Source organism: Pelobates fuscus, chromosome 11, assembly GCF_036172605.1.
Source record: "Pelobates fuscus isolate aPelFus1 chromosome 11, aPelFus1.pri, whole genome shotgun sequence".
Taxonomy (NCBI): domain Eukaryota; kingdom Metazoa; phylum Chordata; class Amphibia; order Anura; family Pelobatidae; genus Pelobates; species Pelobates fuscus.
In genome coordinates, this window is record NC_086327.1 from 140,091,315 (window position 1) to 140,113,635 (window position 22,321).

The 22,321-nt window shown below is 47.6% G+C and overlaps 1 protein-coding gene across 1 annotated transcript in view; it reads left to right on the plus strand.

Annotated features, from left to right (window-relative positions):
- The window catches only part of MTHFR (methylenetetrahydrofolate reductase), a 30,319-nt gene that overhangs the window by 626 nt on the left and 7,372 nt on the right, over positions 1-22,321 (plus strand). The window contains exons 2-5 of the mRNA XM_063435891.1: positions 10,241-10,467; positions 13,815-14,053; positions 14,496-14,606; positions 15,055-15,248. Coding sequence (XP_063291961.1) covers positions 10,262-10,467; positions 13,815-14,053; positions 14,496-14,606; positions 15,055-15,248 — 750 coding nt within the window. The 5' untranslated portion in view covers positions 10,241-10,261. The remainder of the gene's footprint in view (positions 1-10,240; positions 10,468-13,814; positions 14,054-14,495; positions 14,607-15,054; positions 15,249-22,321) is intronic.

Genomic DNA, 22,321 nt, shown 5'->3' on the forward strand with positions numbered 1-22,321 from the left:
AGTGATGGTGGGGGACACAAGGTATGGGGGGCAGTGATGGTGGGGGACACAAGGTATGGGGGGCAGTGATGATGGGGGGCAGTGATGGTGGGGGACACAAGGTATGGGGGGCAGTGATGGTGGGGGACACAAGGTATGGGGGGCAGTGATGGTGGGGGACACAAGGTATTGGGGGCAGTGATGGTGGGGGACACAAGGTATTGGGGGCAGTGATGGGGGGACACACAAGGTATTGGGGGCAGTGATGGGGGGACACACAAGGTATTGGGGGCAGTGATGGGGGGACACAAGGTATTGGGGGCAGTGATGGGGGGGACACACAAGGTATGGGGGGCAGTGATGGTGGGGGACACAAGGTATGGGGGGCAGTGATGGTGGGGGACACAAGGTATGGGGGGCAGTGATGGTGGGGGACACAAGGTATGGGGGGCAGTGATGGTGGGGGACACAAGGTATGGGGGCAGTGATTGGCGGGACACAAGGTATGGGGGGCAGTGATTGGCGGGACACAAGGTATGGGGGGCAGTGATTGGCGGGACACAAGGTATGGGGGGCAGTGATGGTGGGGGACACAAGGTATGGGGGGCAGTGATGGTGGGGGACACAAGGTATGGGGGGCAGTGATGATGGGGGGCAGTGATGGTGGGGGACACAAGGTATGGGGGGCAGTGATGGTGGGGGACACAAGGTATGGGGGGCAGTGATGGTGGGGGACACAAGGTATTGGGGGCAGTGATGGGGGGACACAAGGTATTGGGGGCAGTGATAGGGGGGACACACAAGGTATGGGGGGCAGTGATTGGCGGGACACAAGGTATGGGGGGCAGTGATGGTGGGGGACACAAGGTATGGGGGGCAGTGATGGTGGGGGACACAAGGTATGGGGGGCAGTGATGGTGGGGGACACAAGGTATGGGGGGCAGTGATGGTGGGGGACACAAGGTATGGGGGCAGTGATTGGCGGGACACAAGGTATGGGGGGCAGTGATTGGCGGGACACAAGGTATGGGGGGCAGTGATTGGCGGGACACAAGGTATGGGGGGCAGTGATTGGCGGGACACAAGGTATGGGGGGCAGTGATTGGTGGGACACAAGGTATGGGGGGCAGTGATTGGCGGGACACAAGGTATGGGGGGCAGTGATTGGGGGGACACACAAGGTATGGGGGCAGTGATTGGGGGGACACACAAGGTATGGGGGCAGTGATTGGGGGGACACACAAGGTATGGGGGCAGTGATTGGGGGGACACACAAGGTATGGGGGCAGTGATTGGGGGGGACACAAGGTATGGGGGGCAGTGATTGGGGGGGACACAAGGTATGGGGGGCAGTGATTGGGGGGGACACACAAGGTATTGGGGGCAGTGATGGGGGGACACACAAGGTATTGGGGGCAGTGATGGGGGGACACAAGGTATTGGGGGCAGTGATGGGGGGACACAAGGTATTGGGGGGCAGTGATGGGGGGGGACACACAAGGTATGGGGGGCAGTGATTGGCGGGACACAAGGTATGGGGGGCAGTGATGGTGGGGGACACAAGGTATGGGGGGCAGTGATGGTGGGGGACACAAGGTATGGGGGGCAGTGATAGGGGGACACAAGGTATGGGGGGCAGTGATTGGGGGACACAAGGTATGGGGGGCAGTGATTGGGGGACACAAGGTATGGGGGGCAGTGATTGGGGGACACAAGGTATGGGGGGCAGTGATTGGGGGACACAAGGTATGGGGGGCAGTGATTGGGGGACACAAGGTATGGGGGCAGTGATTGGCGGGACACAAGGTATGGGGGGCAGTGATTGGCGGGACACAAGGTATGGGGGGCAGTGATTGGCGGGACACAAGGTATGGGGGGCAGTGATTGGCGGGACACAAGGTATGGGGGGCAGTGATTGGCGGGACACAAGGTATGGGGGGCAGTGATTGGCGGGACACAAGGTATGGGGGGCAGTGATTGGCGGGACACAAGGTATGGGGGGCAGTGATTGGCGGGACACAAGGTATGGGGGGCAGTGATTGGGGGGACACACAAGGTATGGGGGCAGTGATTGGGGGGACACACAAGGTATGGGGGCAGTGATTGGGGGGACACAAGGTATGGGGGGCAGTGATTGGGGGGGACACACAAGGTATTGGGGGCAGTGATGGGGGGACACACAAGGTATTGGGGGCAGTGATGGGGGGACACAAGGTATTGGGGGGCAGTGATGGGGGGGACACAAGGTATTGGGGGGCAGTGATGGGGGGGACACAAGGTATTGGGGGGCAGTGATGGGGGGGACACAAGGTATGGGGGAGCAGTGATGGGGGGACACAAGGTATGGGGGAGCAGTGATGGGGGGGACACAAGGTATGGGGGAGCAGTGATGGGGGGGACACAAGGTATGGGGGAGCAGTGATGGGGGGACACAAGGTATGGGGGAGCAGTGATGGGGGGACACAAGGTATGGGGGAGCAGTGATGGGGGGGACACAAGGTATGGGGGAGCAGTGATGGGGGGGACACAAGGTATAAGGGGGGACACTAGGTATGGGGGGGTGTGGCAAACCTAGCCACTTCTGGACTGATATATCGAGGTTGTCCGTAGGCTGTAAGGGGGGACTGTATATTCTATATTGTATGTGTATTCTCTAGGACCGTTCGCATGCTGGCAGCCCTAAGCTACCAGCATGCAAACCCTTCGTTTGACGAATTGCGGCTAACCGAATACGGGCTCCCCAGGAGGACCCCACGCTTAGAGTCGTGTGGCGCTCATTAACCGATTGCAACAATGTTGCAATCGGTAATTAAAGGCTCTCCTAGGTGGCCGTCGTTCGACTACTGACCATGCGGCGGTCGGCCATCTTGGATCCTTTGTCTCTCCAGCGGTGTTCGGTTGTCGAGCGCCTAGTACTAAAAACGGCTACTCAATGATACGAACACCGCCGGACTTCCAGAGCGTTCGGGAGTTCCGCTCTCATCACATTGTGTTCCCCATCGGTGTTCGGTAGTTTTAAACCGAACTCGATGGCTAAGTGTATTTCATGCGGCGTTCGGTCAGTTCAGCTGGGAGCTGAGCGGTATTCTCCCAAAAGATGCGCTCAGATCCCAGCTATCTACCGAACGTTCGGTCACTTAAATCTGCCGAATAAAACGTAAACGTATTTTAATACAGATTGTCAGTTCTGCTGCACGAGGGGATAATCCACTTAATCGTCCATTTTAGTGGGAGTATCCTTCTCGTGCAGCACAGCCTGTTGGGAAAATTACATTGCATGATGGGAGAAATCCCCTGGATTCACTGTATGGAAACCCCTTGCATGGGGAACTGTATAAATATGCCAGCTGTGAATAAAGCCAGTTAGTTGACTCCCAAACTGTGTTTCGTCCGGTTATTGGGAGGATTGGGAATATTGCCTTACTTTTCAGCGCTGACTGTGGATGTACCTGTTATACCAGCGGAGATCGTGGATTTTAATATTGCATTCCGCTACAGGGGGCAGTGATGGGGGGACACAAGGTATGGGGGCAGTGATGGGGACACACACAAGGTATGGGGGGCAGTGATGGGGACACACACAAGGTATGGGGGGGCAGTGATGGGGACACACACAAGGTATGGGGGGGCAGTGATGGGGACACACACAAGGTATGGGGGGCAGTGATGGGGACACACACAAGGTATGGGGGGCAGTGATGGGGACACACACAAGGTATGGGGGGCAGTGATGGGGACACACACAAGGTATGGGGGGCAGTGATGGGGACACACACAAGGTATGGGGGGCAGTGATGGGGACACACACAAGGTATGGGGGGGCAGTGATGGGGACACACACAAGGTATGGGGGGGCAGTGATGGGGACACACACGGTATGGGGGGCAGTGATGGGGACACACACAAGGTATGGGGGGCAGTGATGGGGACACACGAGGTATGGGGGGCAGTGATGGGGACACACGAGGTATGGGGGGGCAGTGATGGGGGGGACACGAGGTATGGGGGGGCAGTGATGGGGGGGACACGAGGTATGGGGGGCAGTGATGGGGGGGACACACGAGGTATGGGGGGGCAGTGATGGGGGGGACACACGAGGTATGGGGGGGCAGTGATGGGGGGGACACACGAGGTATGGGGGGCAGTGATGGGGGGGACACACAAGGTATGGGGGGGACACACACGAGGTATGGGGGGGACACAAGGTATGGGGGGCAGTGATGGGGGGGACACAAGGTATGGGGGGACACAAGGTATGGGGGGGCAGTGATGGGGGACACAAGGTATGGGGGGGCAGTGATGGGGGACACAAGGTATGGGGGGGCAGTGATGTGGGGGCCACAAGGTATGGGGGGGCAGTGATGGGACACACACACAAGGTATGGGGGGGCATTGATATAGGGGACACAAGGTATGGGGGCAGTGATGGGACACACACACAAGGTATGGGGGGGCAGTGATGTAGGGGACACAAGGTATGGGGGGCAGTGATGTAGGGAACACAAGGTATGGGGGCAGTGATGGGACACACACACAAGGTATGGGGGGGCACACAAGGTATGGGGGGGCAGTGATGTAGGGAACACAAGGTGTATGGGGGCAGTGATGGGGACACAAGGTATGGGGGGGCAGTGATGTAGGGGACACAAGGTATGGGGGCAGTGATGGGACACACACAAGGTATGGGGGGGGACACACAAGATATGGGGGGGCACGCAAGGTATGGGGGGCAGTGATGGGGGGACACAAGGTATGGGGGGGCAGTGATGTAGGGAACACAAGGTGTATGGGGGCAGTGATGGGGACACAAGGTATGGGGGGGCAGTGATGTAGGGGACACAAGGTATGGGGGCAGTGATGGGACACACACAAGGTATGGGGGGGACACACAAGATATGGGGGGGCACGCAAGGTATGGGGGGCAGTGATGGGGGACACAAGGTATGGGGGGGCAGTGATGTAGGGAACACAAGGTGTATGGGGGCAGTGATGGGGGACACAAGGTATGGGGGGGCAGTGATGTAGGGGACACAAGGTATGGGGGCAGTGATGGGACACACACAAGGTATGGGGGGGGACACACAAGATATGGGGGGGCACGCAAGGTATGGGGGGCAGTGATGGGGGGACACAAGGTATGGGGGGGCAGTGATGTAGGGAACACAAGGTGTATGGGGGCAGTGATGGGGACACAAGGTATGGGGGGCAGTGATGTAGGGGACACAAGGTATGGGGGCAGTGATGGGACACACACAAGGTATGGGGGGGGACACACAAGATATGGGGGGGCACGCAAGGTATGGGGGGCAGTGATGGGGGGACACAAGGTATGGGGGGGCAGTGATGTAGGGAACACAAGGTGTATGGGGGCAGTGATGGGGGACACAAGGTATGGGGGGGCAGTGATGTAGGGGACACAAGGTATGGGGGCAGTGATGGGACACACACAAGGTATGGGGGGACACACAAGATATGGGGGGGCACGCAAGGTATGGGGGGCAGTGATGGGGGGACACAAGGTATGGGGGGGCAGTGATGGGGGGCAATACAATAACTATCAGGGGGCTCTGTGTTACTGACTTCATCATCTGGCACTGACACGAAGGAAAGAGTTAATATGAATGGAGACAGTAATACAGCGCCTACCGTCACACTGTGCTGGGGGGCACTTACCGGCAGTATGGACCCATTCATTGCAAACTGGGTCTGTAATTTTGTGAGCCTGGCCATGCATATTATATAACATGTCTAGGTGCCTACTGGCTCCCAGAGCCTGCACATATTCATTTTTTGTTGTTGCCCTAAACCTGAGGTCATGCTGACAGCTGGTTTAGTGGCCCGTGCCCTATAGGCAGAAATAACACAGGACCTGTATAGTGCTATGAGCAGCTCATTTCGCCTATTATTGGTATTTATATAGCGACCGCTTATTCCGCAGCGCTTTACAATAAATTATAAGGCATTACGCTGTCAATCAATGTCTCCCATTCACTGGTTTAAAAGACGAAGCCGTCCCATAGACAGTGCAGATTGTGCACAGGTAGAACAGTGAGTTTGGTGCTGCCTTTAATGGGTTTAACCCACACAATGCCAGGAGGCTAGCGACAAATCAATAGGCATTTAGCAGTTATAATATTAGCAGCATGTTGGCTTTGTATCTTCATATCCTTCTGCTAATATAGTAAATTGCTAAAATAAATGATTTTAAATCTAATCTTTTAATACGTGTCTACAGGTAAGGAGACAGCATGTTGAGATTCGCTCGTATTAGATTGTAAGTCCACGTGTCAGACAGATTTAATGAGGTAACTAGATCATTCCTGAGACACTACTTATCTTGGAGCATGTCCTTCTGTAAGCCCCAGGCTACAGACACTGAAGGATTTGCTTCACCATCTAAAATGAACTGAAAATCGAATTGCTACATTTTGGCTAAACTAGCCAATATGTAAATTATAGTTGGGTTGGAGAAAGTTCCCAAATCAGTACTTTTTGTCACAGCTACCTCGCCGCCGGCCTACAGTATTCATCTCAGCTGGCCGCCCAGCTGCCTCGGCGGGAATGGGCTCACAAGTCCAAGACGCCAAGACAAAACTCATGGTCGCCAGTTTAGGATAACACAATCAAGATGGGAAAATTGCTGATTTTTTTTTTTTTTTTTTTCCTTCGCATTCTGCTTGATTGGCATAAAATTCCCTTAACGTTCCCTTGTCCATTCTCAGATAGCTAAATAACCCCCTTATCAAAACATCATATGATGCTGTTGTTTTAAGCCTAGATCTTGACTTGGTAAAAAGAGTGGGTGTTTGAATTTTGATTTGCATCCATGGTGGAGATTCTTGGACAAAAACCTGACAAAATCTTTCAAATTATTTGTGGCTAATTGATGGCTAAACTTGAAGCTACATCTGTTTATGAACTCCAACTGCTGTGACGCTCAGCCAGTGTCTAACCCTAGCTGTAGTGTCTATGCTGTAGGAGGTGTTGCGGCGAGATTTATTATGGTACGGTTCTGTAATATTTGGCTTACTCTCGTGATTTCCAAATCTTCTCTGCTACTAGCATCAGGTTCCAATACCAGGACAGAAATACTATAGCTGCCTCTCCTGATGGGATGAATGCCAGGTTAGCTCTGACACTTGCCCTACTTTCCGGAGAACAAAGCTTGTCTTGTTACCTACATTATCCCTCTCTGTTTACTGTTCAAAGCAAAGCGATAAAAAAATAAATAAATAAATTGAGTGTGAAAAAAACCCAAATATTATTACTGGACAGGCAGGCGGATATTTAAGTCTTGTGATTTGAATGATAAATGTTGCTGTTTTTTATCAGAATGTATCACTCCAGCTGCTGTGTCATTGTAACTCCTATTTGAGCTCTGTATACTCCATTACTCATTATACTCTGAAATTGCACATGGGCTGCAGTTTGCTGGCACAGAGCAGGGCGTAGCTAATGTAAGCTTCGGGGAGACGCCAGGGCACCCCTGGTACCACACCCCTACAGTGGGCTGAAGTGGTTATGGTGCTTAACCTGTTCCTTTTAACTCACTCCCTCTTCATACGGCCTTCTTCTGGTCTTTTGCTCCAGGAGTCGCACTGGTTTTGGACTCCCACGCGTGTCAGAAACGGAGGTCTATGGAAAATCCCACTAGACTGCAGCACCAGTCTTGGAAAATCTCATAAACACTGTGGGAGGCCATAGGCAGCTATTCCCATCAGATATTGTGAGTGATGGCTGATGGGTAATACATGGCAGGTTTGCCAGCAGCTGACTGAACGTTTGCCTTTTGCTAAAAGTCAGAGCGTATTTAAGAAAAAGCAACCCCTGCTGTGATTTATCTGGTTGTATTGGAATTTTCAGTAAGGGGTTTCTTTTTCTCATTAAGCTTACATCATGGAAGAACTTAGAAGTGACAGTGCCCCTTTAAGTGAGATGATAAGGTTAAAGGTCACCAGAACAACTACAGCTTATTGAATTATATACAGCTTATTTTATAGGACACAGATCATTGTATAGGATACAGCTTATTGAATGATATGCAGCTTATTTTATAGGACACAGATCATGGTATAGGATACAGCTTATTGAATGATATACAGCTTATTTTATAGGGCACAGATCATTGTATAGGATACAGCTTATTGAATTTGTTCTGGTGAGTAGAATCATTACATTCAGGCTTTTTGCTGTAAACACTGTCTTTTCAGAGAAACTGCAGTGTTTACATTACAGCCTAGTGAGAACTTCACTGGCCACTCCTCAGATGGCTGTTAGAGATCCTTCCTGGGTCATGGCTGCCTAAAATGCATCCAAACATTCAGTATCTCCTCCCACTGCATGCAGACACTGAGCTTTCCTCATAGACATTCATTGATTCAATTCATCTCTATGAGGAGATGCTGATTGGCCAGGGCTGTTTGAATTATGCTGGCTCTGTCCCTGATCTGCCTATTTGTCAGTCTCAGCCAGTCCTATGGGGAAGCATTGTGATTGGATCAGGCCACCACTTCTGATGATGTCAGCAGGCAGTGGGCAGGTCTAAAGGAAACCGGGACAATGCCAGCAGCTTTAAACTTGAATACAAGTAAGATTTAAATATATTTAGGGGGGCATAAGGGGCCCAGGGGGGCTAGATGGTGGCTTTATCCCTATAGGGTCAGGAATACATGTTTGAAAGAAAACAGGATTATTCCGATTTTATTACATTATATAGCTAATACATTAAAAAAATTCTATAGGGTCAAGAATACATGTTTGTGTTCCTGACCCTATAGTGCTCCTTTAATGATCATCCAGGAATTTGAAACAAATATGTTTTAAAATGTTAGTGATTGATATGTCAATGGAAGGCTTCAGCCTGGGCACCAGAAGGGTATAGACTCTGTGCCAGCCAACTATACCAACCTCGGTATGTCCTATGCTGAATTGTAACCCCAAATCTGCAGATTACCTGACTTATCCACTCGGGTCACATATCTGGGCTAACGTGAATACCAAACACAGCTATTCAACCCAACCTCTCCGATCACATTGAACCAAAAATAGCCCTGTATCTCCAGTTCCTATTCTGGGAACTAAATACTTCTCTTTGCCATATGGTGTCTCTAGACCTGAATTGTCTGAATGATATCTGAAGCTGCAGATAGAGCTTTACGGTATTGCTCCCCCCCCCCCCCCCCCCCCCAAAAAAAAAACAGGGTTATTCAGATTTTAGTACACTATATAGATAATACATTTTAAAAAAATTCAAATTCCTAAATACCCCTACGTGTACGGTGTGTTTTGGTTTGGACTGATTTAGACAGCAAAGAAGAAAGTATAATAATTTTTTTTTTTTTTTTTTTGTAAAAACATTTTAATGAAATTTTTTTAGCAGGGACTACATTTTCTTTAATACGAGTCACTTGGTTCATTAAATGGCCAGTGTGTTTTCATTTTCGATGTATAACTGGAGCTGTGAACAGGCATGTTAAATTATTAAAGTGTTGGAGAAATGGTGCGTGCTGCTTTTCATTTGGAATAACCATTTTAAGTTTATATTTTAATTTTTTTTTTGTATTTTATTTGTATACATTTATTTGTATTTTTTGTTCCCTCTAGTGAGCAGCAGTTCTTCAAACGCATAATTTGTGTTTCTTTTGATAGTAAACGATTTTCTTAATCTCGCTCAAGTGACAGTTTTATTTTATTGTCTGTAAGATAGGACTCTTTATCAGCAAAGATTGGCTGCTGCTTTCTGTGTGTCCTCCAGGAATCAGACAATTTGCTCTCTCTAGTGAAATGTTCTGCATTTTCTAGTGGTAATCTATATGCAAGTATGAACCTCAGGACCCTGAGGGAATGATGAGTCAGGGGGTAAAGTTTAACCGAAGCTGCAGTGCTGTCAGTGTGAGAGGCAGAGCGATCTGATCATTGGTAGCACTAAGCTCGGGGAAATTTAAAGAACCAAAAGTAAATGAGTTTTGGGTTTGGAGAATTATTTGCTGAATGACTTTTATCACTAATGCATGTTTATACAAGAAAGAAATTATAGATTAGTTGCAAATTGCTCCAAAATTTTAACTCCAAGAACAAAAAGCAACATATCCCTACTTTAATACTTGGTGGGCAAAGTTCTGATCGTGAAGTAACAGGTGGGAACATTCCATTGGTTTCCATGGTGACTGCTCCACATTTAGAACTTTGCCACAGAATTGTTCTTTATATTCAATCCGTTTTGTGTCTTACGTTTGTTTCTTCTCCCTCTCTACCTTCCCAGAACCTGTTCAGAGGGTTCACGATGGTCAACGCAACCAACATGGACAGTGGCAGTAGCACAGAAAATTCCAAGGAAAGCTCCCGATGTTCTACACCGATCCAGGATATTGAGAGACATGAACGTCTCCAGGATAAAATGCGCCGGCGCATAGATGCTGGAGATAAGTGGTTCTCTTTGGAGTTCTTTCCACCACGTACAGCGAGCGGTGCCGTCAACTTGATATCCAGGTAGGAAGAGGTTTGAGTGGAAGTAAAAGTCTGTTGGTTAACTCTTTACAGTAAAGTAAAGCATTTTTGAGCTTTATTTATTTATAAAATATTTTACCAGGAAGGATACATTGAGATTTCTCTCATTTTCAAGTATGTCTTGGATCAACAAACATTGCATTGATACAATAGGATACAATAAAATACAAAAACAATATTAATACACAAAATATACAAAAAATAACATAGAACAGGTAGGAAATATATAATTATTATTATTATTATTATTATTATTGCCATTTATATAGCGCCAACAGATTCCGTAGCGCTTTACAATATTTTGAGAGGGGGGGATGTAACAATAAATAAGACAATTACAAGAAAACTTACAGGAATGATAGGTTGAAGAGGACCCTGCTCAAATGAGCTTACAGTCTATAGGAGGTGGGGTATTAGAAACATTAGGATAGGAAATATCAAGTAGGAGTGAAGCAGAGCTGGAGGAGAGAGCAAAGCACTATCCCATAGGAGAGCAAGCGACAGGTATGTAAGGGAGAGATTACTCTGGGAGGCCATACGCTTTCCTGAAGAGATGGGTTTTAAGGCCCTTCTTAAATGATTGAAGACTAGGAGAGAGTCTGATGGCAGTAGGCAAGTTATTCCATAGGAGAGGAGCCGCCCGTGAGAAGTCCTGCAAGCGTGAGTTGGCTGTACGGGTGCGAGCAGCGGTCAGGAGGTGGTCGCGGGCAGAGCGGAGGGTACGAGGAGGGGCATACCTCTGGATCAGTGAAGAGATATAAGAGGGGCTGGAATTGTTCAGTGCTTTAAATGTATGGGTTAGCACTTTGAATTGACTCCTATAGGATACAGGGAGCCAATGTAAGGACTGGCAGAGGGGCGAGGTGTGAGAGGACCGACTGGATAGGAAAATCAGTCTAGCTGCAGCATTCATTACAGACTGTAGCGGGGCAGTACGGCTTTTGGGGAGACCAATCAGGAGAGGGTTACAGTAATCCATGCGGGAAATTACTAGAGCATGGACAAGCTCCTTGGTAGCATCTTGCGTAAGAGAGGGGCGGATGCGGGCTATGTTTTTGAGTTGGAACCTACAGGACTTGGCAACAAACTGGATGTGAGACTCAAAGGTGAGACCAGAGTCAAGTATGACGCCAAGACAGCGCGCTTGTAGGGATGGACTTATGTGGATATCACTGACTTGAAGGGAGAGTGAGAGAGGAGGATCAGTATTAGGAGGAGGAAAGACAAGGAGTTCAGTTTTTGAGAGGTTAAGTTTGAGAAAGCGTGACGACATCCAGTCAGAGATGGAAGAGAGGCAAGCAGTGACACGTTGCAGGATGGCCGGGGAGAGGTCCGGTGAGGAGAGGTATATCTGAGTGTCATCAGCGTACAGGTGGTAGTTGAATCCAAAAGAGGCAATAAGTTTTCCAAGAGAGGCAGTATAAAGAGAAAATAGAAGGGGACCAAGGACAGAGCCTTGGGGAACTCCAACCGAGACAGGGCGAGGGGAGGAGGTATCCTTGGAAAAGGAGACACTAAATGAGCGTTGGGAGAGATAGGAGGAAAACCAAGAGAGGACAGAGTCACAGAGACCGAGTGATTGAAGAGTTTGAAGGAGGAGAGCATGATCAACTGTGTCAAAGGCAGCAGAGAGGTCAAGGAGAATTAATATGGAGTAGTGACCTTTGGATTTAGCGGAGATTAGGTCATTAGTCACTTTGATAAGAGCGGTCTCAGTAGAGTGGAGAGGGCGGAAGCCAGACTGAAGAGGGTCAAGGAGAGAGTTGGAATTAAGGAAGTGAGACACACGGGTGAAGACAAGTCTTTCCAAAAGCTTTGATGAGTAAGGGAGCAGGGATATGGGACGATAGTTAGAGGGGGAGGACGGGTCAAGAGATGGTTTTTTCAGGATAGGTATTACAGTGGCATGTTTAAGGTTAGCAGGAACAGTGCCAGAAGAGAGAGAGCAGTTAAAGATGTGTGTTAGGATAGGCACAAGACAAGGGGAGAGAGATCTGATGAGGTGAGATGGGACAGGATCAAGTGGGCAAGTGGTGGGGCGAGAGGAATGGAGAAGTGCAGCCACCTCTTGTTCAGTAGCTGGGGAGAAAGTCTGAAGGGTAGGGAAAGCATGATTTATGTGTGGTTGAGAAAGAGAAAGGCAAGGAGGGGAGAATTGTTTCCTTAGCTGTTCAATCTTGTCAGTAAAGTAATATGCAAAGCTATCAGCTGTAAGGTTAGTTTGGGGGGTGGCCACAACAGGGCGGAGAAGGGAATTAAAAGTGTCAAAGAGACGTCTGGGATTGCGGGAGCATGAACTAATGAGAGAGGAAAAGTAGGACTGTTTGGCGAGGGCAAGGGCTGCGCTGTACGAAAGCAACATGAATCTATAATGAAGATAGTCTGCCTGGGTGCGGGACTTCCTCCAGGAGCGTTCAGCACAGCGGGAGCAACTCTGCAGATAGCGTGTTGATTTATTATGCCAAGGTTGGGGTCGTGTTCTCCTCGTGGTGCATGTTTGGAGTGGGGCTGCAGTGTTCAAGGCAGATGTGAGGGTAGTGTTATATGTGGAGATGGCCAGTGAGGGACAGGAGAGGGAAGGGATGGATAGCAGTTGTGAATCAATGTCAGCCGACAGCTGCTGGAGGTCAATAGAGTTAAGGTTCCTCCTGAGCTGAGGGGGGTTAGGCTGAGGTTGTTGGGTGAGGGGGTAATTGAGAGCAAACGATAAGAGGTGGTGATCAGAGAGAGGAAATGGAGTATTGCAGATATTAGATAATGTACATGAATAGGAGAAAATAAGGTCGATGATTGCAGGTGCATTCTGTTTTGAGGTATGTAGAGAGGGATCTCTTAAAGGACTTTAGGCTTGGGGAAGATCTGAACGTGTGCGGGAGGTCGTTCCATAATTGCGGCGCTCTGTAGGAGAAGGAGGATCGGGCTGCTTTCTTTTTGTATTGGGGTAGACTAAATAAAGTGCTGGTACTGGACCGGAGGTTATAGGAGGTGGGAACAACCTCCTATATGTTTCTAGACAAACCACCAGCACGTGTTCTGGTCAAATTTTATATTTCATATTTTTCTTAGAAAGCATTGACAACACACTTTTTTTTCCAAATACACAACACATCACAGAATTGCACTATACACCTTCCAATGGCATCAAGAGGTCACAAAAAACGTATTTAATCCATACCCTGGTTTATTGAGCTGCAGAAAGTATAGGCCAAATCTGGACTTGGAATGTGTTTGATCTTGTGAAATTGCAGATTTTTTTGATACTTTGATTGTGCAACCTATAGCGACTTTCCCAGTATTTCTTTAATTAGTTGGATCTGTCCACTTTACAGATTTGACCGTATGGGCTCCGGGGGTCCTCTCTTTATTGATGTGACTTGGCATCCGGCAGGAGACCCCAGTTCAGACAAGGAGACCTCCTCCATGATTATTGCAAGTACAGCTGTGAATTTCTGTGGACTGGAGTCTGTTCTCCACATGACTTGCTGCCACCAAACTAATGACGAAATCACCAGAAATCTTCAAAAAGCAAAACGTCTTGGATTAAAAAACATTATGGCTCTGAGAGGAGGTAAACACGAGACGGTCTCTATTCAAATCTAGCTTTCAATATTGTGGCAGATCTGGGGGGCTGATTCTATATTGGCGGTGTGAGGGTTTTTTGCATGTGTCTATCTAGTGTTTTGTATTTTGTCACTTAATATAGTCCATTTTTAGTATACTTTTCTGTAGGAACTGTTTAAAATTGTACGGCTGGTTCACATTCAGGTAGAAATCTAATCTATACACTGCTGGCCAATATTCAGATATCTCCATAAACCTCGTTCAGGTTTACTTCATGGGTATCTCTCATGATGAGCTACATCGAAGGCAAACATTAGGGGGTTACGGGAATCCCCGCAAAGTGCCTGACCCCAGGGCATTCACTAGGGGCCAGTATAGGAGATGGTTCCACTTTGTTAAATGAGGTGATATTGTCATATCATTTTTTTTTCTCTTTTTATGTTTTCTAGACCCCATTGGTGAGGAATGGGAAGAGGAAACCAATTGTTTCAATCACGCTGTAGATCTTGTCAAGCACATTCGACAGGAATTCGATGATTATTTTGATATATGCGTCGCAGGTAACTTGACTTCCTGATGTGTACGTGTGTTTACGTAAAATCCAGAGCACTGATGACTAATCGTGGCATTGCAGATTTTTGAGATGGGCTGCATTCACAGGAACCTTGGTCAGCCTAGCTGTTAGCTGCTTTCGCTAAATAGCGTTTTTGTAAGAGGTTTTATATTTTACATTGCTTTCTGTACATGGATTGAGTTCTATTTTGCAATAATAGAATTGTATTCTCATGCAACTGATCCCCACATTCACAAACCACTAACAACCCGCCCAGTCTTGAGTCTGTTTTACAGCTTGACTCCTGAAACATACCTTTTATAAAACGGCTGTAATTTAAGGTCATGCTCCTCTGGCCTTTCTATATTCTCCATGTTTTACAGCGCTGCGGCATATTTTGCATCCTTGAGTGTGGAATCATATTGATGTAAAGTGTGTGCTTTCTCTGTGTGCAGGATACCCCAAAGGTCACCCTGATGCCGAAAGTTACGAGCAAGACCTGAAATATCTCAAGGAGAAAGTAGACGCCGGCGCTTGTTTTATAGTCACGCAGCTCTTCTTCCGTTTTGAAACATTTTTAAAGTTTGTCAAGGATTGTAGAGAAATCGGTATCACCTGTCCGATAGTTCCCGGAATCTTTCCAATCCAGGTACACGTCCCGTACAGTAACACTACGGAACCATCCGTGCATGCAAAAAGAATAAATAGCCGCTAATGCAGTACATTAAAGGGTTACTAGGTAACCTAATGCCCTCTAAATTGCCGTACAGCACAGACGCAGCACACCGTGCACAATAGTTTAGGTAAAACAAAAAAATTACTATAAAGCCCCAATCGGATGTGCAAGGGGGAACGTGTGCTTTCTATTATTTCATAAAAAAATATCTTTGTTTATCAGGCAGTTGGTGGGGGGGAAGGGGGATAACCGGATTAGAAAAGTTAGAATACAATATTAATTGTAATTAATATTAGTTTTACTTTCAAGTTGCTTAACTGGAGCGAAACTTACAAAGAGTTTAGGCATAGTTGCATAAATCTGTCGCCTATGTATAGACTTTCTGGAATGAAGGCTAAATGTATTGGGGACAGGTCTGCTCAGGGGAACTGGTTGGGAATTCCTGTTTATCTTGACCAGCAGAACGAGACTTTACACAAGCCTGAAATTCAGCCTAGTGAGTCATAATTCAGCCCTGGTAAATGTGTCATGGGCCATCCATGTTTGCAGTGAGTGGCCTGGCTGGTAGTGTAGGGCTTGACATTTGATCAGAGTCCATACAGATGTTTAAACAGCAATTGGATAAATACTTGCAAAAACATAACATACAGGGATATAATTTCTAATTAGTGGGGTAATAGCTGCTTGATTCAGGGAGACATCTGACTGCCATTTTGGGGTCAAGAATGAATTTTTTCCGGTCTTAAGTGGCAGTACTGCACAAGTGGGTTGTTCCCTCTTATGTGGACAAGAAGCTCTGTAAAATATGAAAATGTAGATACTCCCGCCTACCTGTTCATGAAAGGCAGTACCCTCCTTCCATCCACAGTTCTTCTTGTCCTGAGAACCGGACGGTTCGGAAATATTGGTGAGGCTCACAAGTTGCGGCCAGGGAGATGCGAACCCAAAAGCTCCCCGGGAGGTGAACTGCGAGGTACCCCTTCCACACAAGCGTTACGGAACGCAAGTGGGAGGGATTTTCATTATGCCGACAGGAAGTTGGAGGTCCTGAGTGACCCTCCAATCCAGAAGCAGGCCACAATTTTGTCGTGTTTCTTGGTTTTACTGTGGTTCGTCCTTGATCTCTTGATAGTGTGTGAGGCATAGGCGTGGGGTTAAGTCTATGGGGTAGGTCAGTCTGTACTGTCGGAGATTGTCCTGTGGTATCTTGTGGTCTACGTTGGCTGGCAGGGAGAGGTGGGTGAGTTAGAAGATGGGAGGGGGAGGGTGGGGAGTGAAAAGTGAGAAAAAGGAAGGAGAGAGAGCGGGAAGAAAAAGAGGGGGGGACGAGGGGTCCTGCTTGGGCGTAGTCACGATGTCAGCGTTGTAGTGTGGTGGAGGAGATATGAGGCTGGTGTTTGTTGCAGGGCTTCATCTGTCACCTCTTTTATCCCTCTGCTGATTGTCCTCCATAATGGCCTAATGAGGGCACAGTCCCACCAGATGTGGAGGAAGGTGCCTCTCTCTTCTCCGCAGTGCCAACAGGTGTCTGGTATATTATGATCACGGGTGTGTAAGGTAGTTGGGGTGATGTACCATCTTGTGAGAACTTTGTATACGTTTTCTTGTAGCCGTGCAGATCCCGTTTTTTTTTTGGGTGTGTGTGATTTTTGTCCCAGTCTCGCCTTCGTGGACCAGCTGATAACTCTGGTGAAGTGGGCCCCTAGGAGGTACTTTCTAAAGTCCGGCAGGGCTAGTCCACCTCTAAGTTTGGGGAGCGTCAGTTGCGAGTGAGCTATGCAGGGGGGGTTTACCCTGCCAAATGAATTTGCAGACTTCTGCCTGTATGGCTGTGAAGAAGGTCTTTGGGGCCACGACTGGTACCGTTTGTAAGATGAAGAGGAGTTTAGGGAGTAAGGTTATCTTGACTGCGTTCACTCTGCCCAAACACGAAATGTAATGAGTTCCAAGTGTGTAGTTCTTCTACTGATGCATTGGGGATGGGTGTGTAATTGTGAGCGTATATATCATTCGGGTCTGGTGTGGGCCATATCTGGGTGTCACACCAACGAAAGGGGAAGCGTTGTTGGATCAACCGTCGCTGAGTGGGGTTGGTTTTGAGGCTTAGGATTTCTGATTTGGTGTAGTTGATTCGCAAATTGGATATGCCGCAATAGGTTTCAAATTCCGTTGTGATCGCTTGCAGGGTGGCGGTCAGGCCTCTCACTATAAATAGGAGGTAATCTGCATAGGCGGGGACTTTGTGGTTCATCCGACCCACTTCTAGTCTGCGGATGTGTTCATTGTTTATGATGTTGTTCAGGAAGGGCTCCAATGTGAGCGCGAAAAGCAGGGGCGAGAGTGGGCAGTATTTGCGGGTTCCGTTGTGTATCTGAAACGGGTTGGAGAGGGCACAGTGGAGCCTCAGTCATGCTGTGGGGCAGGTGTATAGCGCCTGTATTCAGGTGATATATTTTGGCCCAATGCTTGGGTCCCGGATTGTTCCGAACGTAAGGTCCCAATCCACCCGGTTAAACACCTTCTCGGCATCCGTTGACCGGAGCACAGCCGGGTGCTTGGTCCTCCTGGCCTCCATGATCCGGTTCAAAGCTTGGATGGTGTTATCTCGGATAGGGATGCACCGAAATTTTCGGCTGAAAATGGGCCTATCCTGTTTTGGCCGAAAACTGGTCGAATTTGCCAAAAAATAATAATAATAATAATTTAGGACATGGGGAGAACACTATGGGACAGGGGAGCGGGGGAGGGTGAAAAGAACACTAAAAAAAGGGAGGGGAGAGGAACATTAAATGGGGGGACCACTAAAGTCTAGCATTACTAAAATATAGGAAAAAAACTTTGTAAAAATCATTTGGGGGGGGGAAAGTCATTTTCTGTTTCAGTTTTCGGCAAAGGGCATCCTTCATTTTTGGTTTCGGTTTCGGCCCAGATTTTTCATTTTTGGTGCATCCCTAATCTCGGACCTCTCTGCCTGGGATGAAACCAGTTTGCGGCCAGTCGGTTAGCCAGGACGCTGGCAAGCAGCTTGATGTCGAGAACCGAGATCAGGCCTTACCTCTGGCATAGCGTGGGGTCTTTGCCCTCTTTTGGGTGCAGGGTTATATTAGCGGCAGTAAATTATGTAGAGGGTATCGCTCCTTCTAAGATGGAGTTCAGGGATGTCAGTAATTTCAGGAGGAGGTCTGGTGAGAAGGTCTTGTAGTATAGGAGGGGTAGGCCATCAGGTCCTGGCGATTTGCCCGTCTGTCCTTTTTTGATAGTAAACGACAATTCATCTGTTGTGATTGGGGCCTCTAGCGTTTCGTGTTTGTGGTCCTCGATTCGTGGTAGTCTGGATGTTGCAAGATAGGCTTGTATTTCGTCTCGCCTGCGGAGTGTTTACTCCTCTGGTTGTCCTTGGCATATGTGGTATAGTACCTTGTAGCAGAGGAGGAATTTGGCGGAGATTTGTTCCGGGAGGTGGCGGACTTGCTGGGTGTGGTCCCTAATTTTGGGGATGTATAGTTGGGTTCTGCGACGCTTCAGGAGGTTAGTGAAGAGACTGCAGCATTTGCTCCCATGTTCATATAGCAGATATTGGAAATGGCGATACGAGCGTTGCATGGATCTATTTAGGTGGGTGGTAAGTTGGGTGCGTTTTTATGAGGAGATTGCGTTACGTGGGGGCTTCCTGTCTTCGTTTGTGTTGGCTTTATAGTACAGCGATTTCTTTGCTCAGGTCCACAATTGTTTGCGCATGTCTATTTCTTGCGCTTCGAGCATATCGCAATGAAATGGCTCAGAATCACCGCCTTGTGGGCCTCCCAGCAGGCCAGGGGTGTCATGTCTCCCGTCTCGTTTGTGGCGAGGTAGTCTTGGATAGTCTTCATGGCATTGTCGACGAGGGCTGGGTCGGCTAGGATGGATTCCTTTAGGCGCCATGAAGTCTGGCAGGTTCGGAACAAGGGCGACTTTAGTGAGTCTGCACAAAAAATATATGTGAGAAAGGCTGAACTTTATGGATGCAAGTCTCTTTTTAGCTATGAAACATTTTAAGCATTGCTAATTTATATATTTAACAGGTGTTAATTCGGTCAAAACTTTGCAGTTTGGCAGGTAGCAGTTCAACAACATTGCTGTTTAGTGAATAAGCCCCTATTTGAAGGTTAAACAGATACACAGCTGATTGCTATCAACCAACTGTTGGATAATACAATGAAATACAAGCTGTAAAAACAAAACTCGCAGCAGCAAGGCAGTGTCAATATTTACTCGAATGGGGGAGAAAATTCCAGATATAGAAACCCAATAGTGTCCTTGATCCCATTTCAAACCGCGTATAATTTAACATGTCCATGCCACTCATGTTCCAGGATTCTGTTAGCGATGAATATCTAAATGTTACACTGGCCATTCGTATCGCGGCAGGCATCTTCGCACGATTTTGGAGTCTGTTAAATTCTTTGCTGTGTATAGAGAAAACCGTACTATCTTAAATAACGTTTGTATAGAACAAAGCACGTGTAATCCCTTTAAATCCAGTTGTACAATAATATCCTATTGGCTCTGCCGTATTGTTTGGCTTGATAAGGTTAATAAACTTCTAAAGAGCTCTGAACACTTTGGCACGTCGTTGGAGCATATTCATTAACACTGGTCTGAGGCCAAAATTGCAGGTTTGAAATACCGGAATTGGAGGCCAATTCAGTTATCTGCTTACAAATAGCCCTTTAGTGAGCTCACCCAAGGAATAGTTTTATTTAGTGTACTCCAATACATATTCCAGCAAAGTCCTGCAGAATGATTGACTGAATTTCATTTCGTTACTTGGTAGTAGCAAGCTGTAATTAGCACAGACAGAGGGTGTGCTACAGGAGAGGATATTACTGTTTATAGATATATATATATATATTTTTTTAATTCTTTATTTTTGTTGTGCAGGAGAGTACAAAGCGCATTTATATGCCACAACAACGTGCATACATATTTATACATAGATAGATAAACAGTGGCTTAAAAGATTTTGCTAATTTTTTGTTTTTTAAACGTAATATGCTAAGCTGACATGTCTAAACGATATCTATTTGTGTGTGATCGAGCTTGCTTGCGGCATCCAGATATCGCTGACATGCAGAGTTTGAACATAAGAATAAAAATTTAAAATAAAACAAAATTAGTATAACTAGCTTGAGGCGTCGCGTGATATCAACAGGCTTTTAACTTATGATAAAAAACAGTGAGATAGGATTCGCTTGCGGTGTTTGTACACCATGGTATAACATAGTAACGTAAACGGCTATTTGCGACACTTCGCAAGTTGGATTGGTATAACCAATGTGTATAGTCGTGATGTTTCCCCCTGCATGTGTCTTTAAACAGCTATGCTTGTTCAAAGTGGTGTACTTGTAATTGTAAGTAGATTTAACAGAGACCCACAGACCAATGCACAAGTGTGGATATTCTTAATTTACTGTGGAATGAATCAGAAAAGCTAGTGGTTGTAGTTATAGGGGCCTTGCGTGTTTCAGCCGGTGCCCAGCATGTTTTGTACATTATCCCAATCCTGGGGGACCGCTGATAGAGAGAATAATAGAGGGTATCGGGTAAGCAACCAACAATCCTAGCTGGGCTCAGAGAGCAGGTAGGGCGGGAGGTAAAGGGAGACAATAAAACATTATTTCCACGTCTAGCTAATTAAGGCTGATGAAACCTCCCGCAGTCCCCCTATGCCTTGTATCGGCAGAGCATAGTCCCTACCCTTGCTGGGGCATGCCAAGCTTTGAGGTTCAGAAGAGAGGCAGTATGTTTCGGCAGTCAGGGCTGAATCCTTTCCTGGCTTGTCAGGCTTGAGCTTGCACCGTGCTTCTGTTAATGTCGTTGATTGCTTCTGCGGCTTCTCTGGTGAGGTCTTCACCGTGAGTGTGTGTTTCTGTGCGGTCTTGAGCTTGTGGGGTGTGCGGTGTATGGGTCGCCGCATGAATGGAGTTTCTGCCGCTGGTGCCTTTGAGGACTTTGTCTGGTGACCTCGGGGTAATAGCTTACCCGATTGTGGGAGGGTGATTGTGCATCATGGGTCGGTTTGGGTTGGCATACCATGCATTGGACAGGTGAGGCTGTCTGGGGCTTTAAGGCTTCCCCTTGCTCCCCTTCTCCACGGGGTCCGACAGGGCCTGGTCTCGGCGCCGTGAAGGCGTTGCTTTCAGATCGTTGTGGTGCCGTTTCTTGTCCAGCTCAGAGTACCAGCTTCTCCTGCAGCCTCTTCCAAAAGCGGCCGTCTCTCTTCAGCACCACGCGGTGTAGGCCGCAAGCCTCAGTCCGGGGAGTCCAGTGTCTTAAACGCTCATGTGGGGTATCCCCCCGGTGCACAGATGCTTACTGAGCCGGGTCCTGCCGGTTCGGGTCCAAATCGCCAGGTTGGCCCGTGTTTATAACCCCATCAGCTTGTTTAGGCCCAGGAGCTCTTACAGTGTACGTCCGTTTAGCTCCACAGCCAGGCTCCGCACCCCGGTTTATAGATATTTTTAATGTAAATAAAATCAATTCTCTAGGCTCTGTGTTTAATATTGGGGAACGCCAAGTGTGATATGTACACCTGTCTCAATCGACATTTTGCAGCGTAAGGCCCTAATTGGCAGTATCTTGCTCAAACCATAATTAGAAATGTTTTTAATGCCTTTTTGTTTCTTCTGTTTGTGTTTTTGATGTGCCAATGTAATCTGCTCTGGAAGTCCAGGGTTAATTGATAGCCTACAAACCGCTGCTATCAATATGGGCCCGGCTATAGAGCGGCTTATTGATGGGTTTGGCAGGACGGAATAAGAAGATATTGGACCATTTACCAGTGTATGAGCGTGTTTCTTCAGGCAACTTGAATATTGTTACACCCAATACATGAACTTGGCTTTATGCATTGTCTTGCAGTAGTTCTATTCTTACTCTTTAAGGGCAGATGAAAAATCTTTTCAACAACCATCTAAAAATCAGCAATGCGTTGAAAGGGACAACCCCAAGGACCATGATTTTATTTGTTTTATTCTTGTGATGCAGTGAGTCTTAATACTTAATAC